The 24,278-nt window shown below is 40.8% G+C and overlaps 1 protein-coding gene across 2 annotated transcripts in view; it reads left to right on the top strand.

Moving 5' to 3' along the window:
• NKAIN2 (sodium/potassium transporting ATPase interacting 2) overlaps window positions 1–24,278 on the top strand; it is a 645,401-nt gene that overhangs the window by 303,788 nt on the left and 317,335 nt on the right. For both annotated transcript variants that reach the window (XM_020794094.3, XM_020794097.3), the window contains exon 2: window positions 130–267. In XM_020794094.3, coding sequence (XP_020649753.2) covers window positions 130–267 — 138 coding nt within the window. The remainder of the gene's footprint in view (window positions 1–129; window positions 268–24,278) is intronic.

Here is a 24,278-nt window from a genome sequence, read left to right as displayed (position 1 = left end):
AAAATGTGGTATTCTAGTGGTGGTATTGAATAGAGAAGACATTTATGTATTTATTTACTTATTTATTATTTTTCAAAGAATTTTTTTTCTTCAAGCTATTCTAATCACATTGTTGCTGTTTAATCCTAGGTATGTGTGCTGGAGAGACAGATATTTGATTTCCTTGGTTATCAGTGGGCACCAATCCTGGCAAATTTTGTACACATTATTATAGTCATACTTGGCTTATTTGGAACCATCCAGTATAGACATCGCTACATAACAGGAGTAAGTACCATTAACCTTGTATAATTAATATTGTATTTGCCATGAATGGTAAAATTTTAAAATTAAAAACATGGAACAAGTTTGGGATTGATTCTATAGATATATCAGTTTTCCTCTGCGTTTTTTTGGTATGTTTAGTATTCTTTTATAATATCTAGTAAAATAGAAAATTGATTTTAAAACACTTAAATTTATGGACAGGGTTTTTTTTAAAGAGAAAGTGGGAAAATTCAAATACTATTTTGTGAAATGAATTGACCTTTAATGCAACATTCTTGAAATGTTATGTCATTTGTGACATTTTTTTCACAGAAGAAAGAGAAACACAATTTGACTCCTTATTTGAAAATAAAAATATAGGCCATAGAAAAGCCAAGCAATCTTGAAAGAAGCCGGCTGTACAGTCGAAACTAGGATAGATAATATAGGTCAAAATCCTGTTGCATAGTTATGTTGGCATAACACAAATGGCACAAGTTCCAGAGGCAAATTGCCTTAAATTAATAAGTATCCTAGATAGTATCTATTCTATACTGAGTCGACCAACTCACATAAAGCAATTCCCCTCCAAAAGTTATGCCCATTCATCACATTATGCTGGTGCAGCTGCCCAAGAAAATTTGGCCATTGAGAAAAAGATAACTACTGCCTGATCCTATGTCATTTGCTTCAGAGGGGCTTATTCCCAAGGAATGTGGATACAACTGCAAACTTAGAAGTATATGCTAGTGACAAATCAAAGTCAGAGTTAAAAGCCCTAGAGTCAAAAATAAAGCCAAACACTTTGGGAGATAGTTCAGGTACAGCTGCATATGGAAATGCACTTCATCCTTACGCTATGGGAATGTCTGTCCTGCATTATGGCCTACTAGCCATGTATGTGTGAGTACAGTGTTTAGATAGAAAATATCTTGAACATGCAACATGTCTATGTCCAAGTCATGTCCTTAACACCCCATCAACATCCTGGGAACAGACCACATGTTTCATATGTCCTAGACTAGAGAACATTATTCCATGTGTAAATATCCTTGGGTCCATAGAAAGCTATATTTACCAGACACAGGGTGATATATGATACAGTCCCATTTTTCTATCACATGTTGCGTTTCAAACCAGTTTGCATAAGCACAGTGTATAGTAAATTGATCAGTTAAAACACAATCTGTAGTATTTTCAGCATGATGACTTTTCAGGAAATGCTGTCAGATTTGCTCAGTACAGTTTTACATTTGATGTGCCATTTTGTGTTGATTTTCATACTTACTAATGTGAGAAGTATGTGTTTTCTAACTTTTTCTACTGAAAAAACCCTAAGATTCTTCTGAAATCCAAATTTAATATACTGTGGTAAAGCCCTATCCCAACTCTTTGCTTCCTGCTTATTATTCTTGACTGAGAATCATCTTGGATGACAAATGTTACTACAAATTCATGAGTCATGATTTCATTTCCAAATGTTTGGACTTAATGGCCTTATGGTTGGACTTGGTGGCCTTATAGGCCCCTTCCAACTTCACAATTCTATGATTCTAGGATGGAGATCCCATCTGTGCCTAGCATCTGGGAAGAACCATTCTTCCTTCTTTAGAATAAATCCATTAAAACCACCCCTTACAGAGAACTGTTGGTGCTTGGCATTTTTACAAGCAGTCTCCTTCTGTGTTCTCTTTCTCTCTCCCCCCTCCCCCCCCTCTCTCTCTGTGTACAGTATTGCACTTTGGACTTGATAAAGCACTGATCAAGCGAGCTTTGTGGGTGTTTTACAGGTTATTGGCTTTGTCACTTAAGGATGAAGATATCATTCGACTGGACTAGAAAGAACTCTTGTTGGTATTCTCTAAACACTGTAATGAAAATAAGATCTCTATTATTTAATGGGCTAGCAAGTTTAAACTTCTTCATTTTTCATAATTTGTGAACTTGTTGAATCTCATTATTTATTCTGTGCTTGTTTATTAGCTACATTTACCTTTCTAATAGTGAGCTCAAGGTGACATGCCTGGCAGCAACACTAAGAGGTTGGATGAGAGACGGTAACCAGCTCAGGGTTACCTCATACGCTTCACAGCAAAGTTCACAGGTACCCTGTCTCTCTCAAATCCCAGCTACATTATATTGTCCAAAGTAATACTCTTCAGAGTTCATTCTGTCACAGTTGCTGGTTGCTTGTACCTAGGCTGAAACAGAACAGCTCTTTTCAGATGTTCATATGCAGCAGAATTTGGATATGGTAGGGAGCAGAATTTCATAAATTGCTTCAATTCAACCTACATACAATAAATAGAGTAAATGTGCTGACAGACCATAGTGTATGCATGCACACTCTCCATAAGCATGCATAGGTTGAGGTTGGAGCCAGTGAGTATGGACATGTAGAAAAGCTCCTTATATGCACATATAACAGTGACTTCTTGCTAATGTTGTTTAGCAAATTGGCAGTGCTCATTTTGTCCCTAAAGCCTTTCCCCACTCTGGCCCAAATCCTGGTCAGTGCTTTTACGGAATAAAGCCATTTAGTTGCACTGATGTGAAGCATATTCACAGGAGCATTTCACTCTGAAACACCACACTGGCTTGTAGCCCATTAAAGCTAGAAGAGGTTACAGGAGGTAAAATATCTAAATGGCAAATTGCACCCACCAGAGTCTTCTGGGGTACAGTTTGTGATTTGGGGCAAAAGAAAATCTGGAGAGTGTGAAGCGGCCCTCCAAAATCCTGGGGAAGGCAAAAATGCTTCCAGACTCTAGGAAGCTGGCCACCCTTGATCTGTTTGATAGATATTAGGACTTGTAAAACTTTACTATCAGAAAATCTACAATTTATTTTTGTATCACCAATCAAAGAATCCGTATCTTACCACTAGTAGCAAAACATCTGCTGCTGTTTGTCTCCTGGGTGGGGATCCTTGAGTAACTCTTTTTCAAATGGCCACTGGATTTGTGGACTAGATATTAATGGGTTCTGCCAGAGCTCTGTCATTGATGCAGTTCCTTTTTAAATGGCACCAGTTTGGTTATGTAAAAGCAGAGCCTCTTTATCCTATTAACATTAGTTCAAACCCAAAGAGCTTTATCACTGCAAGTAACCTTTAGTTATGGAGCTTTTTTCAAGCCTCTTAGTCATGGAAAGTAAGCAAGTAAATCCCCAGCCTTCAACTGGAGATTAGCAGTTAAACTAGTCTACCTTTCTATTTAAATTGTAAGATGATGCTTTAACTACTGCTATGCAGATCACTGCTTGAATTTTAGTAGCTAATATGGATTTGGGGGATAAGATTAAAAATTGTCATAATTAGTTTTAAGCTGCAACCCTAAACACCCTTACTGAGAAGAAAACTTTGCTGACATCTGTTGACTTACTTTCAAATAAACATGCTATGACAGGGTGCTTTAAAAAAATCTTGTATGGGTTTTATTTAGAACCTTTTTGTCTCCTATTAGTATAGTTTGCTTATTTCAAATGCAAAAGCAGGCTATTATTCATTAATTTAACAATGTCACTTTCTGTTTTGCTTCATTTTTATTAGGCAGTTGAAGCTTTAAAAAGCTTTTGTCCTTCCATGAATATATGCAGTAAAAAAAATCTTTATATTACTGGATTATCTTTGTCAATGTTTATGTGGTTTAAATCAAAGCCATAATTAATTGCATTTGGTGGGAAGGGAATGCTCCTATTGAGATCAGGGCATTTCTCCTCTGAGGGCTAGACCCTCATTATGGCATTTTTGTTGTTGTTTAGTCGTTTATTTGTGTCTGACTCTTCGTGACCCCATGGACCAGAGCATGCCAGGCTCTCCTGTACAACCAGCTATTTCTATCTGCTCCCTCCCTCTGATTTTTGTCATCTCTGGAGAGTGGAATATAAGATGACCTCCTGTGGGAAGAGTCACTTTATTGATGCCATGAAAGCTAGGACCAGAGATAAAACTGTAAGAAAATGGAGGAGGGTGTTATTGTTCATCTGCCTGCCTGACTTAGGGTTTTGCCTAGGGTCTTCTTGTTGGGATGTCATTCTGCGGGTGGAGCAATGTGTTCACAAAGAAGGAAAGACGATGAGAGAGCAGGGTTAGACACTGGAACCATTGCAAGCAGATGGAGACATGGAAAGGGGAAAGAGTTATACAGCCATGGAAGAAGGGAGAAAGGTGATGCTGGTTGTCTTCAAACTGTCTCCAGCTGAAATAGCCTGGTGAAGGTACTTTGACAGCACCTGATTTTAGATGAGCAGGCTGGCATGGCCAACATTACCAGAAACCTGGCTAAGTGAAGTGAGGGAATCAATACTCTGCCCACCTACATTATTTGTGCTGCAGCAAGCCAGACCTTGGAAGCAGGGAGTTAGAACGGAGCAGTGGTCTACTGTGACTATCCCCCTCACCAAGCACCCTGTTCCACAGGTTTTTGGCTTTGAGTGTACGTACCTGATGCTGGGTACTCAGGACAGCATTAGGATTCTGCTAGTGTACAATATACTTTGCTGCATAACAGATTCCCTTCCTTAGCTTATTTGAACTCAGATGGTGCTGGAGTCCCCATGGTTTGTTATGCTGGAGGACTTCGATCATACCCAGCTGCATTATCAGGAACTGCTCATTACATCACAGGTCTATCTGGCCCCTCTCATGTAGTAAGGCAGACTCTGGATCTGGTTTTATGTGTTGGACAGGATGAAAGTGGTCTGAGTGTCAAAAATCTCTCTATAGTTCTATTGATATGGACAGATCACTACTTGGTTGAGTTTAGACTTGCTGGAATTTTGAGCCTGCACAAGAGTGGAGGACTGATTAAGACTGGATGACAGAATTGTCTCAAGTGGAAATGGGCATGAATTGCATGTGTCCAGCACATTAAAGCCCTGCCTCCTCCAGCAGGCGCTCCTAGGAGGAAGTGGCCTGGCTTCCCTATCCTGCCTCCTCCAGCAGCACTAGGAGGAGGCAGGGCTTTGAAACACTGAATACCTGCTCGGTCCATAAATGAACCGGCACAAATTGCCATGCCCATCTCTAGCCTCAAGTGTTTCCCCTTTCTGAATATGAATTTCAAATTTGGGGAAATGTATTTAACAAAAACCAACTGAATCTAAAACTAACAGTAAATCTCACCAGTTTATACAGCCTTGTATCTGCCTACAAGTTACAGTTTTGCTGAAGATTATAAAATTGTTAAAGTAATTGGAACAGCAACTAGAGATGTTTGAGATGCTTTGCAAAAACAGGAACAAATCTGGTGCATACCAACAGAATATTTATAGCCTGAACTATCTATTGTGGTTTGAATTTCTCCCAATGTTATGGCAGATTTTGCTTCCAAAAATGTATTAAAATGCATTCTAAAAAGCATATTTTGTGCTAATATCAAAGAAATATTTAAACGTGTGTCTTGATGTCAGGCTGTGACAATTTACGTGGTACTCAGTGAGCCTTTTGGTTTGTAGCCACAGTATGTTATTTTATATAGAAAACTGCTGGCTAGTTTACCTTAATTTTGCTTTTCTATGCTATCTTTCCTCCATAAACCTATGAACTAAGTTCCTTGTAAATCTTGTTGTCATGATCCCTGAAAGCAGCGGTCCCCAACTTTTTCCCAACCACGGACCGGTTGGAGGGGCATGGCATGCTTGTGCAGGGGGCATGGCATGCTCGTGGAAGCATGGTGCGCCGACAGAGGTGTGTGGCATGCTTTTGGGGTGTGTGATGTGTCTGTAGGGGGGGCTTGGTGCTTGCAGGGGGCAGAGTGCGCTCGCTTGCATGCACGTGGCATGCTCGTGGGGAGCACTTGCGGGCAGTCCAGGAGATCTGTGTTCGCAGCCCGATCCTGCCTAGGCTGCGGACTGCTACCGGGTCACAGACTGGGGGTTGGGAACCTCTGCCTTAAAGTACTTATTGTTTCAGCATTTTGTTCACCTTCCTAGTGGTCTGCAACAAAAACCCAGTGAATTACTTTTTCAAACTATCCTTGTTGTCATGAGTGCTATTACCAAGAAAGAAACATTTTACAGCTGACATTGAAAAGGAAGATAAACAGCATGGATGGTTGTAAAATGCAGCAGTAAAGATCTTCCAACATTTCAGTTTCTACCATTTCCATAGTTTATCTGTCAATTGTGCCATTTATTTAGAGATTTGTTTTATGGGCTATTGTCTATGCACAGGCTCAAATGATAAGGCTACATGCAGTTAATAAATAAATCTCAAACCTAAGTAATAAGGATCTAAGTGAAACAGCATTTTACATTCTGTGAATTCAGCAGGTATTGGATGTGCTATAAATGCTTCCCAATGAGGCTCTTTATACACTCCTTCACATAAATACATTTTTTTCCTCAACATCTTTACTGTGACTTGGTTTTTATCTTTGCAAGTTTTATATTTGGAAAGAACTTGAACAAAAAATAATTCTAATGAATGTCAGAGAAACTGTTTTGTCTATGCAGGCACAAAGTTGTTTCTGTGTAAGTGCCCAGCAAGAAGCACACAATTCCTCTTGCCACTATTGGACAATGTGCTGGCAGAACTGCTTCATAGACAAGACTGTATTGTCTTTGTAATGGAGAACTTTCAAGTAAAGGTGGTATCTTGTTCATTCCCTTCAAAAATGTTCAAAGGAGAACTTTAGAGATTTTTTTTGTGAGTGAGGATGAAGTTCAGTACTTAATAGTTTGGTTGAGGAGGATATAGTGTGCCTTGCTTGCCATTGCACAATAACCTCTGTAGCTTCCGGCAGCCCCTTATTGCTCTTCTTTTGCCTGGAGCCACATATAACACCTTGTCCCCATTTCTCTGCTCACAAATAGGGTGGAAATGTCTGAAAGGCTTATTGCACACCGCTATTGCTATGCACAGCAGTTGTTACTTTGTTTTGCATAGTTAGGCCAGTATCCTGTTTAAGTTTCCATACTTAAAACAGTAAATACAGAATGACATAGAGATCTTCACTCATCTACCTAATCTTGTGACCAGCCATACAACTTAGGAAATGAAGGACATTTCTACATTGCCACAGCTGCTACTGTATTTGTAGTCATGTGTTTGGAAAATTTGTTATTAGGTGCCAGTCAAGCTGGCAGCCCTCCTCCAACCTATGGTGACCCTATGAATGAGCAATCTCCAAAATGTCCTGTCCTCAACTGCCTTGCTCAGCTCTTGTGAACCCAAGCCTATGGCTTCCTTCAGGGAGTTAGTCCATTTCATATTGGGTCTTCCTCTTTTCCTGCTTCCTTCCACCTTTCCCAGCATTATTGTCTTTTCCAGAAAAAAGTGCCTTCTCATGATGGACCCAAAGTCAAACAGTGTCAACATTTTTGCCTCCAAGCCTCCTTCAGGCTTGATTTTGATCTAGGACCCTCTTGTTCGCCTTCCTGGCAATTGAAGGCATTGGCAAAGCTCTCCTCCCGCATCAGATTTCAAACAAGTCAATTTTTTTTCTTGTCATCTTTCTTCACTGTCCAGCTTTCATACCCTTTCAAGGAAATACAAGAGTGTGGATGATCTTGGTCTCAGTCTTCAGGGACATTTCCTTACCGCCCTCCTAGACTAAGTCTTCTTCTAATTTCTTGGCTTCAGTCCCTATTTGAATTGATGATTGAGCCAAGGAATACAAAAATCTTTAACTATTTCAATTGGAATTTAGTTTCTATCAAGTTGAATGAAAATGTTTGAAATTCTCATGGGAGACATTTTCAACACAGCACTCACTAATAACACTATGTAGCATTGTTTCATCTCTATTGTACTGTTGAGAGAGAGCTGCAGTAAGTACTGAAGTGTGTACTTCTGAATAATTTTTTAGAAAGAAAAAGACACAACGCTCTATCTCAGTATTTACCAACATGGTGTCCTCAGATGATCTTGGACAACAGCACCCCAAAATCCTGGTCAGCGCAGCTAGTGGTGAAGACTTTGGGGAGTTTTAGTCCAAACCTCTGTGAACCCAAGGTTGCGAACCATTGCTACACTATGAGTTAACTGGTACATGTGCTGTTTGTGAGGCTATATTATAGTCCAGTAAAAGATTCTCTTGGAATGAATTGCTAGAAATCCTTGGAAACCATAGCTTTCTCATGCCCATCTGAAATCTGATTTACTAGCAGAAATTTGTGCTAACATGTACAGCTGAGATTCTATATCTAAGTTTTTTCAGGGTTTAATCTCTTTTATTTCTTCAGTTTTGAATTAATTGAACATTATCTACATTTCAATTATGTACATACGTATGCCTGGAAGGCCTTCGAGTATTGGGCATACGTTTCATTATTGTTAATAATGCTATTGCCGCTAGTAATATTACAATTATATTACTTATAATAATATAAGATTTAGCATAACAGAGATTAAATCAATGTAAAGAGCGGGAAAAGGCCTGAATGGGTCTCATGAGGATACCAAACATAAGACATATACTGTACAAGTAAATTCTTATTTCATCAATATCTCAATGCCTATTCTATTTTAATGGGAGGGGGAAAATATTCCAGGGCTTGCTTTTTCTCACTGAGGATCCTCTATAATTTGAGTACCATTTAATGTACCAGTCAAATAATAATTCTATTGCTAGTTCTCCAGTTTTGATTTCTTACACTTAATAGCACTATACTAGGCCATTGTGCAGATAGGAACATAGAGATAGTAGAGTATGAGAACCAGGGTGGTGTAGTGCAGTGGTTCTTAACCTTGGGTTACTTCGGTGTTTTTGAACTGCAACTCCCAGAAACCCCAGCCAGCACAGCTGGTAGTGAAGGCTTCTGGGAGTTGCAGTCCAAAAACACCTGAGTAATCCAAGGTTAAGAACCACTGGTGTAGTGGATGGAGTCAATGGATGGACTCACTGTTGGTGACACTGATAAAACTGTTCCTTAAATATCTTACACATATCTTGAAAACTCTGTTTGGATAACTGTACATTGGATACAATTTGACAGCACATAATATAACACAGAATGGAGAACAATCAACAGATGTCTTCCTGCTTCTATTACAACTGCAAGGAAGTATAGGAATGTTTGAAATACAATATGTAACACTGAACCCACCATCACTGTACCACCCCACCGTAAACACCAGCGGTGTCCGTCCGACCGACCGACCGACCGACCGACCGACCGACCGACCGACCGACCGACCGACCGACCGACCGACCGACCGACCGACCGACCGACCTACCTACCTACCTACCTACCTACCTACCTACCTACCTACCTACCTACCTACCTACCTACCTACCTCTCCACCCCTCTCTGATTTCCTGATTCTTGCCATGTTTCAGTGCTCTCGGTTTCTTTTGGGCAATACCAATAAGCAGCAGGCATTTTACATTTTAACCCAGGAAATTGACTCCAGGTTTTAAAATCACTGTTATAGAAGTCTTAGTGATGGATGAGAGTGAGCTGACAGGAAATGGAGGTACACAGCTGCCTGGAAATTCTGGGAGCTCGCAGTCCAAGCATACAAATCTGCACACCTCTCTGAGGAAAGGACACCTAGTGAAATGTAAATAAACCATATTTTGAGCCATGCTTTCAAAATGAGTCCCCCGTGCACTAGAGGTGACCACACAAAATATTATTATTATTATTATTTATTTAATTTATATCCCGCCTATCTAGTCGTGGTGGACTACTCTAGGCAGCCAAAATAGTACTCAAAACTGAGAGACTTAGGTACAAATAAAAATAGAGTGTATAATGAACATTTAAGAATCATTGTCGAAGGGTAGGACAGAAGCCTATATAGCTATATCCCATATAGCAGCAGTTCACAACCTTTGCTAACCTAGGGGTTCTTGACCTGCAGTTCCCAGAAACCCCAGCCAGCATAGCTAGTAGTGAAGGCTTCTGGGGACTGCAGTCCAAGAACACCTAGATTACTCACGGTTGGGAACCACTGCCATACAGGTATTCCTGTATTCCGGTCCTGTCCATCTCCTTGACATCAAGTTGCATGTGAATAATTGTTCTGCTTCTGAACATCTCTTCATAAGTATCACTTTGCAGAGCATCAGCAGAGGTGCCCTATGTGGCAGCTTTGAATTCACTGATGGGATTGGAACCTAAAATTTCTAACTTCATAGTTCCCAGTGAGTCTGTGGGCCATCCCAAGTGAAATCTAACTCCATTCTCTCACTTGATGGGATCCATTTCTTTGGATCCCTCTTCTTTAATATCCTGAAACAACATGCATACAGCGAGACATAAGATCAGCCTTCCCCTTTTCCCATCTCCTTTCCCCTTCACTTTCAACATCTTGCCTAATAAAGAAATATTCTCAAAAGTTTGAATAGTTTTTGTGCCCCTGCACACTAATTTTGTGCATTTTTATTGGCCTATCATATATTATCTCTCTGTGGAGTTTGGAAATAATGAACATTGGTGAAAAGCTTAGCATAACCTTGCACCAAATGAGAAACATTTGGCTATGGTTATGAGTTTTTTGTCAAAAGAGCATGGTTTGAGATCTGTCACTGCAATTCTTAGTTTTATGTTTGTTTAAAAGTCTGTGCTTTCATAAGCAGCCTGCACTGAACATGAGCAAGTAAACAAAGAGTGGACCGCTTACCCTAAGTGCAATATAACATTGAGCACCAAGTACATGGACAAAGGTGTGGTTTTTTTGGGGTGGTGAATTCATGCACCTCCTCGTATACAAAACACTATTGTATGCATATATGGTCAGTACATATTACATAATCCGGAGCTGGAGTCCCGGAGGCAGTTCGTGTCATTCTGTCAACTCCTGCGACGTTGCTGGAACCAGTTGTATTGGCTCTTGCCTTTCCATTGGACTATTTCAGTGACATGGAGAGGGGGGATTTGCTGGTTGGGTAACAACCTATCCTCCACATTATTTTACCCAGGCTTCGTGCCCTGGAGAGGACACTCCAGCTTCATGTACAGCGTCAAAACACTAGATGCTGTTCCAAGTCCTCCATACAGAGCACGTTACCATAGTCTCTCGAGACTGAAGGATGCCTATGATATTGCTAATTCATACTATGAGACTGTGATATGTGGTGTTAAGATCAATTTGGGTTGGAAAAAAAAGTCCCTGTAGCTCACATTCCATGTAAAGAAAATCTTTTTAGGGGAACTGAGCCATTTGGGATCCAGAGCATCAAAAGATGGCTCTGACCCACACTAATACATATGCAGAACCTCCCTTCTGGAGGTTTCCTGTCACTAGTAGGAGAACTGCTGGTGGCAATTTTTTTGCCACAGAGCTTTCTACAATTTCAGAAAATGCCTCTAATGTTTTAGAATTTGCAGTGGAGCTAATGTTCATGTACAGAGGCTGGTAGAGGAGCAGCTCTGACAGAGCCTAAGCTCCATCAACATGCATCAAGCAACTGGGGTAGAGGTGCAATGACATCATGTGAATTCCTTTCAATCGCAGGGAACATAAAAATTATTTATTGCAATAGAAGAAGGCCCTAAGTAAGGTCTGCTTGATTATAAACTCTTATTCTTACTGGGAAAATTATTTTGGTTATTCCCTTTTAGTTAGCAGAGTAAGAAATGTGAAGAGATCAGCTCACTAACCCCTCCCCCCCAAAACAGATAAGCAATTTGTTAAAATCACTCTAGAAGCATTTAAAGTAGAAAATAAGGTATTGTATATTTATTTACAGTTGCTGTCTAGACCACTGGTTCTTAGCCTTTGGTTACTCAGGAGTTTTGGACTGCAACTCCCAGAAGTCTTCACCACCAACTGTGCTGGCTGGGGTTTCTGGGAGTTGCAGTTCAAAAACATCCGAGTAACAAAGGTTAAGAACCAGTGGTCTAGATGACTCTCAGCCATGTGGGAGACAGACCCTCCATGCTCTCAGGGTGGAGAGAGACTAACAAACAAAATAAAGTTAAGCAAGAGAGAGAGAGAGAGAGAGAGAGAGAGAGAGAGAGAGAGAGAGAGAGAGAGAGAGAGAGAGAGGCAGGAAAAAAAACTTCAGCAATAGGTTAGTGGGAATGGAGAGTATCCTTTTTGTTTTCTACCTTCCCTCCCACTGATATCCAGTGTTAGAAAGCATGCACAATTGTTACTGTCTCAGCAGTTCTCACAATAGCCAGATATTCATGGATGAATCGTATTGCCTCCATTATGCCTACTCTTGACATCATGAGATTCAGGTGGATATCTGAATGGTGCTACCATGCAATCGGCCATTGGTTTTAGTTGAGTGTATCTGCCTTTTTTGTGTTTTCAGTTCACACAGATTTTGCTTATGTGTGGCCAGATTTTGTTTGTGTAGATTCCATTGGCCCGTACAAAGGAATACATGGGGATAGAGAGCTGGGTCACAAATGTGATCTTGCTTTTTTACATCCTGCATTCACTAAAAGTGTAGGACAAAAGAAAGTTTTGTTGGTAAGGAAGTAAAACCATTATCACAGGTATCATCTGCAACTGGACTCCCAAAATACAGTATGTTAGGATTACTGCTGCTGGAAGATTCTCTCAAAGGTCTACAGTATAGCTCCTCTTCTTTTTTTTTAAGGGATATTATGATAAAAATACTATGATGGCTTAAACAATATTGGTACATTTTGAAGATTTCACCATATATTCTTATAAATAATGTGCTGAGTTCTTTTTGCTTAAACAAACAGTCATGTTTTAAGAGAAAGACCTCATTTTTGTCCCTCTATTTTTGCAATTTGCATTTTTTTTAAAGTCACCTCTACTAGTAGGCGATAAATTACACATACAGACATCATTTGGAGAATTGCAGGCTAATTTCACACCTTTTAACTGCAATTAAGAGCTTGCTTCCTGCATACTAATGGAATTATTTCCCATGTAGCAATCCTTGTTTTAAAAGACATTATTGTGGGTCAGTCCACTACTTTTGTTTAAATGATCTTAGTACTGGGAAAAATTACACAATTCTACACAATCAAGACACTGCCCTGGGCTAAGATCTTTCCAGCACTGGGACCCAACTCGTTGTCTTTGCAAAATAAAGACCCTGAGTTGCCATTCTTGTTCCAATTTCCCTTCTAATTACATCTAATTGGACTAACTCATGACTAGTTAATCCAGATTTGTTCTCAGAACAGTTTTGCTGAGCATCTCTTTAGTTCCTGCCAGAATAAAATCTTACACGGGGCTCCTTCTTTTGAAAGACAGTTTAAGAAATATTTAGGGTTGAGACAAATGTGTCTGACTTTCTCTTTTTTCCCCTCACAACATTTGTTTGAGTGAATATTTTATTGAATACCTAAGCCAAGAAAATAAAATGTGACTCTCTGTTTTTCCTCCAAGTAGAAGAATTAATAAAAGATTGGGCAGAACTGTGCAGAAGTCAACAAAGTCTGAAGTTAAGGGTCTTGTGTACTGTGCAGGGACTGTAGTTCCTGAATTAGCCTACAGAGCACGATTTAGGAAACAAGGGAGCTGTGGAGGTCCTATGCTGCAGAGGACCTATCAGGAAAGTAGGTTGCCTGAAGTCTTGCCAACAGCACTGGATGCTTTGAAGAAAGATTCTGGACTGCAGAGTTCTTTTATCCAATCTGGCAGGGCTCTTCTTATGCAAGATAACCACACTGGGATTAGGATTAGGTAGATTTCCTTGTGTAAACCTTGTGTAAGCCAACTCTAGGCAGGAACAGAGTGAATCTTTCAATGGCCAAGCGAGCTGATGAACAACCAATGGCATGTATGCCAAATTCGGCTCATTTGGAAATTTGGTCACTGAAGTGCAGGATTGCATGTTCCCATTCTCCAAAAGGCACAGATTATTCTCTGAACAGTGACTTTAGTAGCCCACAGCAGGTAGGACTAGAAAGAAACATAAGTAGGAGATTTGAAAATAGACAAAATGTAAATGTGAGATTTGAAACCACCTTAAAAATGGAGATTTTTTTACCAATAGGGAAATTTAAGAGATTATTTTGATAGAAATTTAGCAATGTGACATCTAGAGCATCTGGAAGTGGCTGGACTTTAAACGATTACTTCTATATTTTTTTCAAACCTTATCAGAGACTGCTGGTCTCCATTACCCATACCGTTTTATCCGTACATGATAAATTGATACTAGATATTTTAAAGCAATTGTTATTGTTCCATCTTAGCCAAAATTATATTTGCCTGTGCAGATACTTTTCTGTACACCATAACTGCATTCCTTACAGTTATTTATTCTCTTCCCCCCATTTAATTCTATCATTATCCAAATTCCAAAGTTTGCTCCAGTTTCTATGCATCAATGTAAATTCAGGTTTCTATCCCAAACATTGGTCCTTTGAGCTCTCCACATTATTGCATTAGTAGCAAGGAATCTAATTATTCTAATTGTACTAAGTACCAAAATCAGTCGTAGTTATAGGCGAAAGATGGACAAGTTCCTCCATATTTGCCTCACAATCAACTCAATCTCTCCTAGAATAAAAATCATGGCTGCTTGACTTCCATTTGTTCTCTTTTACCACATGTTGAGAAAGAATTCTTAATTAACAACAGGAGTACTTTTTTTTTCTAAATTGGAAGAACGCTTTCTTTGTTTGTCAGAAGCACCAGAGTACAATTAATAAGATAATTTTCACCAAATAGCAGGCAATATCAACAGCATTGGGGGGGCAGCTAACACCAACTCTTCCGTGGTAATGTGAAGGTGCTTGTTTTTTTCTAGATTCAGAAATAAATGTGTTGGTGTAAAACCCAAATTTACTTAGGTTCACCTTGGTTCTGCCAACTCCAAGAAAGCATGGAAAGAAAGAATGAGTCAATGAAAAAGCAAGCACTTGGGGGTCAGATGATCATATGCGTCCTCCTGGGCATCTATTGAGGCTGAATTTCAGATTCCACTGGAACTGGCATTTCTGGTGCCTCTTAGTGCAGGTCATGTTCGTCCCATTCGTGTAGCCATTTAAGAAGATGGCTGTGCAGAAAGTACAGTATTGGCCAGAGATTCTACATCTGATATTGCCTAGGAAAAGACATTCGCTCTCAAAAGACATGAAAAGATACTGATAGCTTCCACAACTCTGCTTGAGTAGAGGCAACACTAAAGAGGGGTACTTTGGTTTTGCTAGAAAAGGGCAGAGGCTTGATGGTTTCACCTCAACATCTTAACCTTGCATTCAGAATCACTAGTTCAAAGGGGATCACCTACAATGTTACTTAGTAGCACCCTGTTCTCCGTTTATGTGCCTGTGTGTGATGATTGAATGATAGGGAATAATAGAAATCAGAGACCCTTAACCTGACAACAGACAACCAAGACTCTGGCCACACAGATGTCAGTAAGGGAAAATGTATCTGTGAATGTACAGTATACAGAAAAGCACATTTCCCCATCTTCCACTGGGGACCTTTACTTGACTTATAAGCAGGCTATTTAGCAACTAAAAAAAATCTAATTCTCAGATAAAAGATATTATTTCTGAAAATTCTAAGAATGCAAATATACCCTGTTTCCCTGAAAATAAGACCTAACCTGAAAATAAGCCCTAGTATGATTTTTCAGAATGCTCGTAATATAAACTCTAGACCAAAAATAAGCCCCAGTGAAGTGAAACTCCGCCCTCCACCATTGTGCAGCAACCAGAAGATGACATGACTGTATTTGAACAAATGTAGATCGTTGTACATGAAAAAATAAAACATCCCCTGAAAATAAGCCCTAATGTATTTTTTTGAGCAAAAATTAATATAAGACCCTGTCTTGTTTTGGGGAAAACACGGTATGTTAATCATCATGATGAATGACACTGTTTTCTGCAACAATAAGCAAGAGATACAACACAGACTGGATATAAATGTACAGAGTACCAACGGAATGCGAATCTGTTCAGTTCAGACCACACCCTAGAGCTCTAGCATTATGTAGCTTTATACATGATAATAGTCTGCATATAAGATTCTGTTGTTACATAGAAGTTATCTTGTCTTTAAAAGTGGTCATAGTAAGAAGAGTCTGACTTTGTGTGTAGGGATAAATGGTGTCTGTGACAAACCCAGACCTACTGGGATCTATCACACAGTTACTAAGCTGCCACCAACCATTCCCTATAATAAGTCACACAGACCAGGGATGGATTTTTAAACAACAACAGAATAAGGTTTATTTTAAATACAAACAAATAGAACCCTCTGTTCCCCTCTGTAGTAGGGTTTTAGGGCATTCACATGAACCACCCTCCTTGCTTGGTTCTCCTCTTGCTCTATTAGGTAGTTCAGGTCTGACATCTTGGAAATGACCCTATATGGTCCTGCCCATTTGAGCTGCAGCTTATTCTCTCTGCAGGGCCTAAGCCAAAGCACCTCCTCCCCTGGGTCAAAGTGCCTCTCTCTAGCTTTGCGGTCATACCATGTTTTCTGTTTGACCTTCTGCGCTTGCAGGTTTTCTGCTGCCAGCTCTAGATTTCGCTTTAGGTCATTCATCAAGGTGTCTATGTAAGTCACAACGTCTTGTGGGTCATCCTGGGTGATCTGCTCCCAATTTTGTTTGATCAAATCAAGGGGCCCTTTCACCCCTAAGTGTGCAGCAACCATGTCAGAGTGACCCCTTTGTAAGATCATGGGGCGATACTTTTCAGGTACCACCAGTTGACTTCTGATCCCATCTCCCCCTTTTGAGATATTCCTCAGGGTTTCTCTATATAAAATCCCCTTTTTCTCCAGAAATCTCACTGGGGTTTCAGGTGTTAGTTGCGCGTCAGTCACCTGTTCAAAACACTTTTGGAGAGTGGCGTCTGCCTTTTGCTCCTGTCCAAATCTGCTGTCTGTGGTTAAGGTTTCCACCACAGCTTCTGAACTCCCCTCTGCTTCCGCCTCTGGCTCATCATTACCCCCCTGAACTGCCCCCGTGGTGGCTTGTGAGCGTGTAATCACTAGCACCCTTTTCACATGTTCAGCCAGGTCATTTCCCACGAGCACGGCTGCTGGCAGAGTAGATGAAATCGCTATCCGCCAATCTCCCCTCCAGCCTTGAAAGTTGACAGGTACCTCTGCTACTGGCAGAGAGATTACCTGCCCCTCAATACCTGCTACCTTTATGCTCTCATTTGGGATTATAAACTCCCGGGGAATGATATCGGGATGGCACAGGGTTACCTGGGAACAAGTGTCCCGCAGCCCCCTATACTGACGGTCAAGTATTCCTACGTCCACCCCGGCTGTCTCAAACAACTGAGAATCTGTTTTTATCAGCAAGCAGCGCTTTACCTCCACCAGAGGACCATTTTCCTCAGCCTGATCAGCAGAGGTAGCTGTTCCAGACTGAGTAGCTATGGCAACAGGCTCCCTCTGTGACACTGAGCCTTGCTCTTTCTGGACACAGAACACAGCTTTTGGCTTGGTCCCACTAGAATTCTGAGGCACCATTCCTTTTAGCTGCTTCAATTTCTCACACTCTGAGATCAGATGACCCTTTCCCTGACAGAAATAGCATTTTCTGGTGTATTTTGATTCTCTCTCCTCTTGTTTGGGTTTTCCCTCCAAATTCTGAGGGCTTGGTTTCATGCCTGAGGGCTTCCCTTCACCATGGGCCCCTCCCCCTTGCTGGCTTTTCCCTGGTCCCTGAGAGTACTTGCTGTAGGTTTCTTTGGGTTTACCTACAGATTTCCCCTCACCCAAGGGCTTTCTTATTTGGGAGATAAAATCCGCGATCTCTGCGGCTGCTGCCACAGATTTCGGTTTCCTTTCCCTCACCTGGAATTTCAATTCCCCATGCAGGACTGAATAGAACTGTTCCAGGGCTATCAAGTCTTTAAGCTGTTCATAGGTCTCTGTTCCCTCCTGCGACAGCCATTTCTCAAGCAGCCTCACCAATTGGGCCCCCACTTGGGTAAAAGTCTGTTCTGGCTTCTTGGTGAGGGACCTGAACCTTTGTCTCAGCTGCTCTGCATTTATCCCATGTCTTGCGAACACCAGTTTTTTAAACTCTGCAAAATCTTTCATCCGTTCCTCAGGCATCTCGGCATAAACCTCAGCCAGGCTACCACTGATTAAAGAACGCATGATGGTCATCTTCTCAGTTTCCCTCACTGAGAAGTCCACAAACGCTCTTTCCACTAAGGAAAAGAACACCTCAGGACAATCTCCCTTGTGGTACACAGGGAATTTCTTCAGGTCAGCTTTAGACAGTTGGCCTCCCTCAGAATCCCTATTGTTATTATTGTTCTGGTTCATCAGTTCCAGTTTTCTTAATTCAAACGCCATTTTCTCTCTCTCCAATCTTTCTTCTCTTTCCAATCTCTCTATTTCAAATTGCCTTTGTTTCTCTCTTTCCCTTTGCTCCATTTCAAATTGCCTTTCCCTTTCCTCCCTTCTTTCTCTCTCTAATCTTTCCTCCATTTCCCTCACCCTCAGCTCATGCTGTTGGGCTAGGAGTATTTTTCTGAGTTCTGGGTCCTGCTCTCCTGTGCTGTCACCTTGCACTGAGCCAAATTCCTCCTCAGAACCTTGGTCAATCTGGGGGTCTTTCACTTCACTCATTTCTGCTACTTGGCTTCGAGTCAAGGGCATAACCCCCCCCTCAGAACAGGCTGCTTTAAAAAGTCAAGCCTCAAAATAAAACGACCACTTTTTTCCTTTTTGCCTCAGAACCAGCTCTCCCCAGAGATTGCTGCTGTTCTTCAGCACTAAATTTGCAACAGTATCGAGTCAGAGCCTACCCCCCTCTGCTGGGCCTCTCAGCTGGCAAGCTAGCTCACTGTTGCTACGCAGTTTTGCCTCAGCGTTTTCCCGCCAAAATCAGGCTGCCTCAGAGCACCTTAATCTAAGTCTCCCCAGTTGGCACGTTCTTCTACTAGTGCACCTCCCCGTGAGGTACACCTAGAAGATTACCTACGCGCCTCAGACTGTCCCTGACTAGACCCCCCTTGCTCTGGGCACACTTGCCAAGGCTTTGCTGGACCGCTGGACAACTGGACCAGTCGTATCCCACACGCTGGACACCAATCAATGTGACAAACCCAGACCTACTGGGATCTATCACACAGTTACTAAGCTGCCACCAACCATTCCCTATAATAAGTCACACAGACCAGGGATGGATTTTTAAACAACAACAGAATAAGGTTTATTTTAAATACAAACAGGGTAAATAAAACAATCAGGTGAATAAAATAAAGTAACGTGGCTTATTCTCACACACACAAGCATACAGTTTGGTTCACCTAGAACCTTTAACTTAAAGCACAGACCCTGAACCCATCAGTTCTGGCTAACCCACAGACACCTGAACTTATCAGGTTGGTACTCTGACACACAGTAGTACCCTGTCAGACACCCAGACTCCCACAACAGCTTCTTCTTCCCCAGCTGCTGCTTCGTCCCAACCCAGTGTCTCACAGTCTGTCTCAGCATCTACCTCTCACCACACAGGCATCACATATTTATACAGTACAGCCCCTCCTCCTGATGTCCCGCCTTCCACTCCCCATAGGATGGAACTTTCCCTCCAAACCCATGACAGACAGGTAACATCAGTGCTGTTATGTAACAGTGTCTAAATTACTCCTAGTGTCTGCTTAGTAAGTAATTACTGGCTTTCTGGGATTTTGTGATGTTGTGAGTGCAGAACTGTTGTAATAAACACGTTTACTGTTTTCCTTCAAGTCAAATTAGTTTTCATGAGATAAGCTACGTCTGGGGGCATTCAAAAATGAATCATGGATTCATCCCCTTAACATTAACTCAGCAGGCCTTCACCCTTCTTGGTCTTCAACATATGTAGCAAAACCTTGGCAAGTGAGGAGACACACTAGTTCAGTCTCTCTCCCTTGCGGTGCTCACTTATGCAAATTCTCCATGACCAAATATTTCAATCTTTGGCCATTCTGCCACATCCAATCTAATCACAGTAGCATTTGCTACAGAACTCATTACACTAGTGCAAGTGCCGTATAAAATTTGAAGTCAGCAAAATGAGAAAGTGATATGTCTTATAACATCTTCCTTTTTGCAGCTACATCCAGTATATTGCCTCTTGTGTTTATTTTTATGTATTTTCTTTTCTTTTCCTTCTCTTTGTTATTGTTGCCTTTTCATTTTCAGTGCAATTATTTTAGGTTAGGATTTTATTCCAGATAGCTGATCCTAACTAAAAAAGGATTGTGGAATTTAAAATAGTGGATAAACCATTCAAACTTTGTTTCCTGTGTGGTGGTAACTAATTTCATAAATAGACAGTATTTTGTATACTCTGGGAAAGTACTAATTTGGACATTTCACCATAATATACCATAGTACAATATGTACAATGATACACACATTTATAAATTGGTGTGGATTATTGTACCACCACACTCATGAAAACTAACAATTTTATAGCAAACAGGCAAAAAATCTTGACAAAATCTATAATCAATCCAGGCTTACATTTTGCTGTGTTATGTAAATACACACAATAGTACAATATTTATATTCATGCAGTAGTTATTGGCAGAAGGATATCATACAGATCAAGGCTAGAATTCAGTTTATTGTCCCAAATGAGTCAATGGGATTTACATAGGTTTTAATCACCACTCAACAACTGATCATGTGTGAATTTTGTTGTCTGGTATATTAGGTATATACTTACAATGACAATAAATGTATTTGAGTTGAATTTGAAATAAGAATTTAATCCATCATATATTCAATAATCAACAAATGCGCTGGACCTGATACGAAATGCAATTATAATGCTCAAATGTGATCTTTGTGTCAGCAAGAGATTGGTTTTGCCAGTAAAGGTGAAGCAAGGATGACTGTGACTTTGTAAAGAATAGAAAGAGGAACTTAAAATAGGCTTTTGAGGACAGTGTCAGAGAAAGAAAGTGCAAGCCATAACCACAGAGGGAGAAGTTCAAGGATGCACTAAGATGAGTTAAACTATAAAATCTGCTTCTGTATGACTTCCGCCTTTGCACTTAGAGACTTTTTCACTCTCTCATTGCTCTGTGCTATTCCATGCATGGCCTTATATAAAGAAACTTGTTGGAGAACAGCTTTGTTACTGTTCTTTTAAATCTTTTCTAACAATTCAGTGACCCTACTGTAGTTAGGATTACCAGTAGGATTTAGGTCTACAAGAAATTATTTTCAGCTTCTCTTTATAAATATTATGGCAAGAGGATCACAAACTTTTTCAGCCAATGAGCATGTCTGAAAATTTAAAAGAATGTTTGTGGAGCCTTTTACAATAATTGCCAAGGGAAAAGATTGTGCTAATTACAATTCTAGCTGCCACAGGGCACATGGCTAGTCACACAACATCAATTTCATAGAAGGCAAACAACTAAGGCTAAAACTTGCCCATAAGTATGGGACAGCACTGGGGTCAGGGGAATAAAAATAAAAAAACTTCTAAATTCTGCCTTCGCCTGTTTCATAGAAAACACTGATGAGAATGGATAGGAACACGATGTATACTAGAAGTGACATTTGAGCCCAAATGTCAAATCACATGCTTCCTCTAAAAAGAAAAAAACATCGATTTTGCAGAGAGAAAACAAATGATTTTCAGAGAATTAATAATTATCACAGGCAAATCACAAAGATGCACCCCAAGGCCAGGAAATACATACACATAGACAGTATCCTACATACAAAACAGACAAGCCACATTGCATATTAGAACAAACCAATCAATAAGTTAGCACTCACATTACAACAACAAGAGGAAAACAACAACAACACCTAGACTTGGGTATGGAAAGATATAAAAACCCAATGAAGCTGTTTCACAATTTATTTCATTGATAAAAGGCACACAGCGTAAATATACCTGCTTGCTATATTTTGCAGTAGCTGTAGCTTCCAAACACTTTTCAAAGGAATTCCTATGTTGAGCATGTTAAAGTAATATAATATGAGGTGAGTAAGGTGTAGATCTCTGTAACCAAATCTCTCTTTGCAAGGAAGGGACTCAGGAGTGCATCACCTGAAACTGGGCAAAGGCATTCCTGATCGCTCCTAAAAGCAGTGCTGGAACAAAGAGCATTGTAACTTGCATGCTAAACCTGGATTGGCCTTCTGTGTATTAATCTACATTCACTCACTGACTGCATCCAAAGAAAGGTTCAGGATTCACACACCCTCCTTGGCATCAACTGGAAAGTTGAAGAGTAGAAATTGGTTGATGACACCCAACCCCAGAACTCTACAAGCCCTTCTGCTGAAACTTTGTGTAGGTATCTAGAAACATTGCAAACAAACAACAGCACTAAAGAATCCAATACACTAAAGGCCAAGGAGCCAATAATTAGTCTTCTAAGATAAACACCTGAGAATGCTCAATCGAATAATAACACCACGTTGCATCTCTTTACCATATTAGCCAAACATGGTGCTGAGCATCAGAACCAACAAAGATCTACTGCCTACCACTAAGTTCCAAGGCAACCAAGGCAGTTTCTGCCCCAAACTAGGCCTCAACCCAGAGTCCAGACAATCCCTTTTATCCAAGACAATGTGGGTTTGTGATGCCATTGGTTAATTTCCCTTGCCATCAGAAAATTGAAGGTCATAATTAAAAAGGACCTTTCAAGTGGGCCTTAGAAAGCTTGTCTAATAACAAGGCCAGTGGAGGTGATGGCATCCCAGTGGAACTATTTAAAATCTTAAAAGATGATGCTGTTAAAGTGCTACATTCAATATGCCAGCAAGTTTGGAAAACTCAACAGTGGCCAGAGGACGGGAAATGATCAGTCTACATCCCAATCCCAAAGAAGGACAGTGCCAAAGAATGCTCCAACTACCGTACAATTGCACTCATTTCCCACACTAGCAAGGTAATGCTCAAAATCGTACAAGGTAGGCTTCAGCAGTATGTGGACTGAGAACTCCCAGAAGTACAAGCTGGATTTCGAGGGGGCAGAGGAACTAGGGACCAAATTGCTAATATGCGCTGGATTATGGAGAAAGCCAGAGAGTTCCAGAAAAAGATCTACTTCTGCTTCATTGACTATGCGAAAGCCTTTGACTGTGTGGACCACAGCAAACTATGGCAAGTCCTTAAAGAAATGGGAGTGCCTGATCACCTTAGCTACCTCCTGAGAAACCTATATATGGAACAGGAAGCAACAGTTAGAACTGGATATGGAAACACTGATTGGTTCAAAATTGGGAAAGGAGTACGACAAGGCTGTATATTGTCCCCCTGCTTATTTAACTTATATGCAGAATACATCATGCGAAAGGACGAACTGGAGGAATCCCAAGCCAGAATTAAGACTGCAGGAAGAAATATCAACAACCTCAGATTTGCAGATGATGCCACTCTGATGGCAGAAAGTGAGGAGGAATTAAGGAACCTCGTAATGAGGGTGAAAGAGGAGAGTGCAATAAATGGTCTGAAGCTTAACATAAAAAAAAACTAAGATTGTGACCACTGGTCCCATGACCTCCTGGGAAATAGAAGGGGAAGATATGGAGGCAGTGACAGATTTTACCTTCTTGGGCTCCATGCTCACTGCAGATGGTGACAGCAGCCCTGAAATTAAAAGACGCCTGCTTCTTGGGAGGAAAGCAATGACAAACCTCAATAGCATCTTAAAAAGCAGAGACATCACCTTGCCAACAAAAGTCCGAATAGTCAAAGCCATGGTTTTCCCTGTAGTGATGTATGGAAGTGAGAGCTGGACCATAAAGAAAGCTGACCGCCGAAGAATTGATGCTTTTGAATTGTGGTGTTGGAGGAGACTCTTGAGAGTCCCCTGGACTGCAAGGAGAACAAACCTATCAGTTCTAAAGGAAATCAACCCGGAGTGCTCACTGGAAGGACAGATCCTGAAGCTGAGGCTCCAATACTTTGGCCATCTCATGAGAAGAGAAGACTCTGTGGAAAAGACGCTGATGTTGGGAAAGTGTGAAGGCAGGAGGAGAAGGGGATGACATAGGATGAGATGGTTGGGCAGTGTCATCGAAGCGATCAACATGAATTTAACCCAGCTCTGGGAGGCAGTGGAAGACAGGAGAGCCTGGGGTGCTCTGGTCCATGGGGTCACAAAGAGTTAGACACAACTAAACAACAACAAAATGGAATAACATAATTGACATACATCTCTTTGGCGTATTACTGCAAGAG

The sequence above is a fragment of the Pogona vitticeps genome, chromosome 1, assembly GCF_051106095.1.
Source record: "Pogona vitticeps strain Pit_001003342236 chromosome 1, PviZW2.1, whole genome shotgun sequence".
In the NCBI taxonomy this organism is placed as follows: Eukaryota; Metazoa; Chordata; class Lepidosauria; order Squamata; family Agamidae; genus Pogona; species Pogona vitticeps.
The sequence above is the reverse complement of the archived record's forward strand: the minus strand, read 5'-3'. Positions and strand labels throughout refer to the sequence as shown.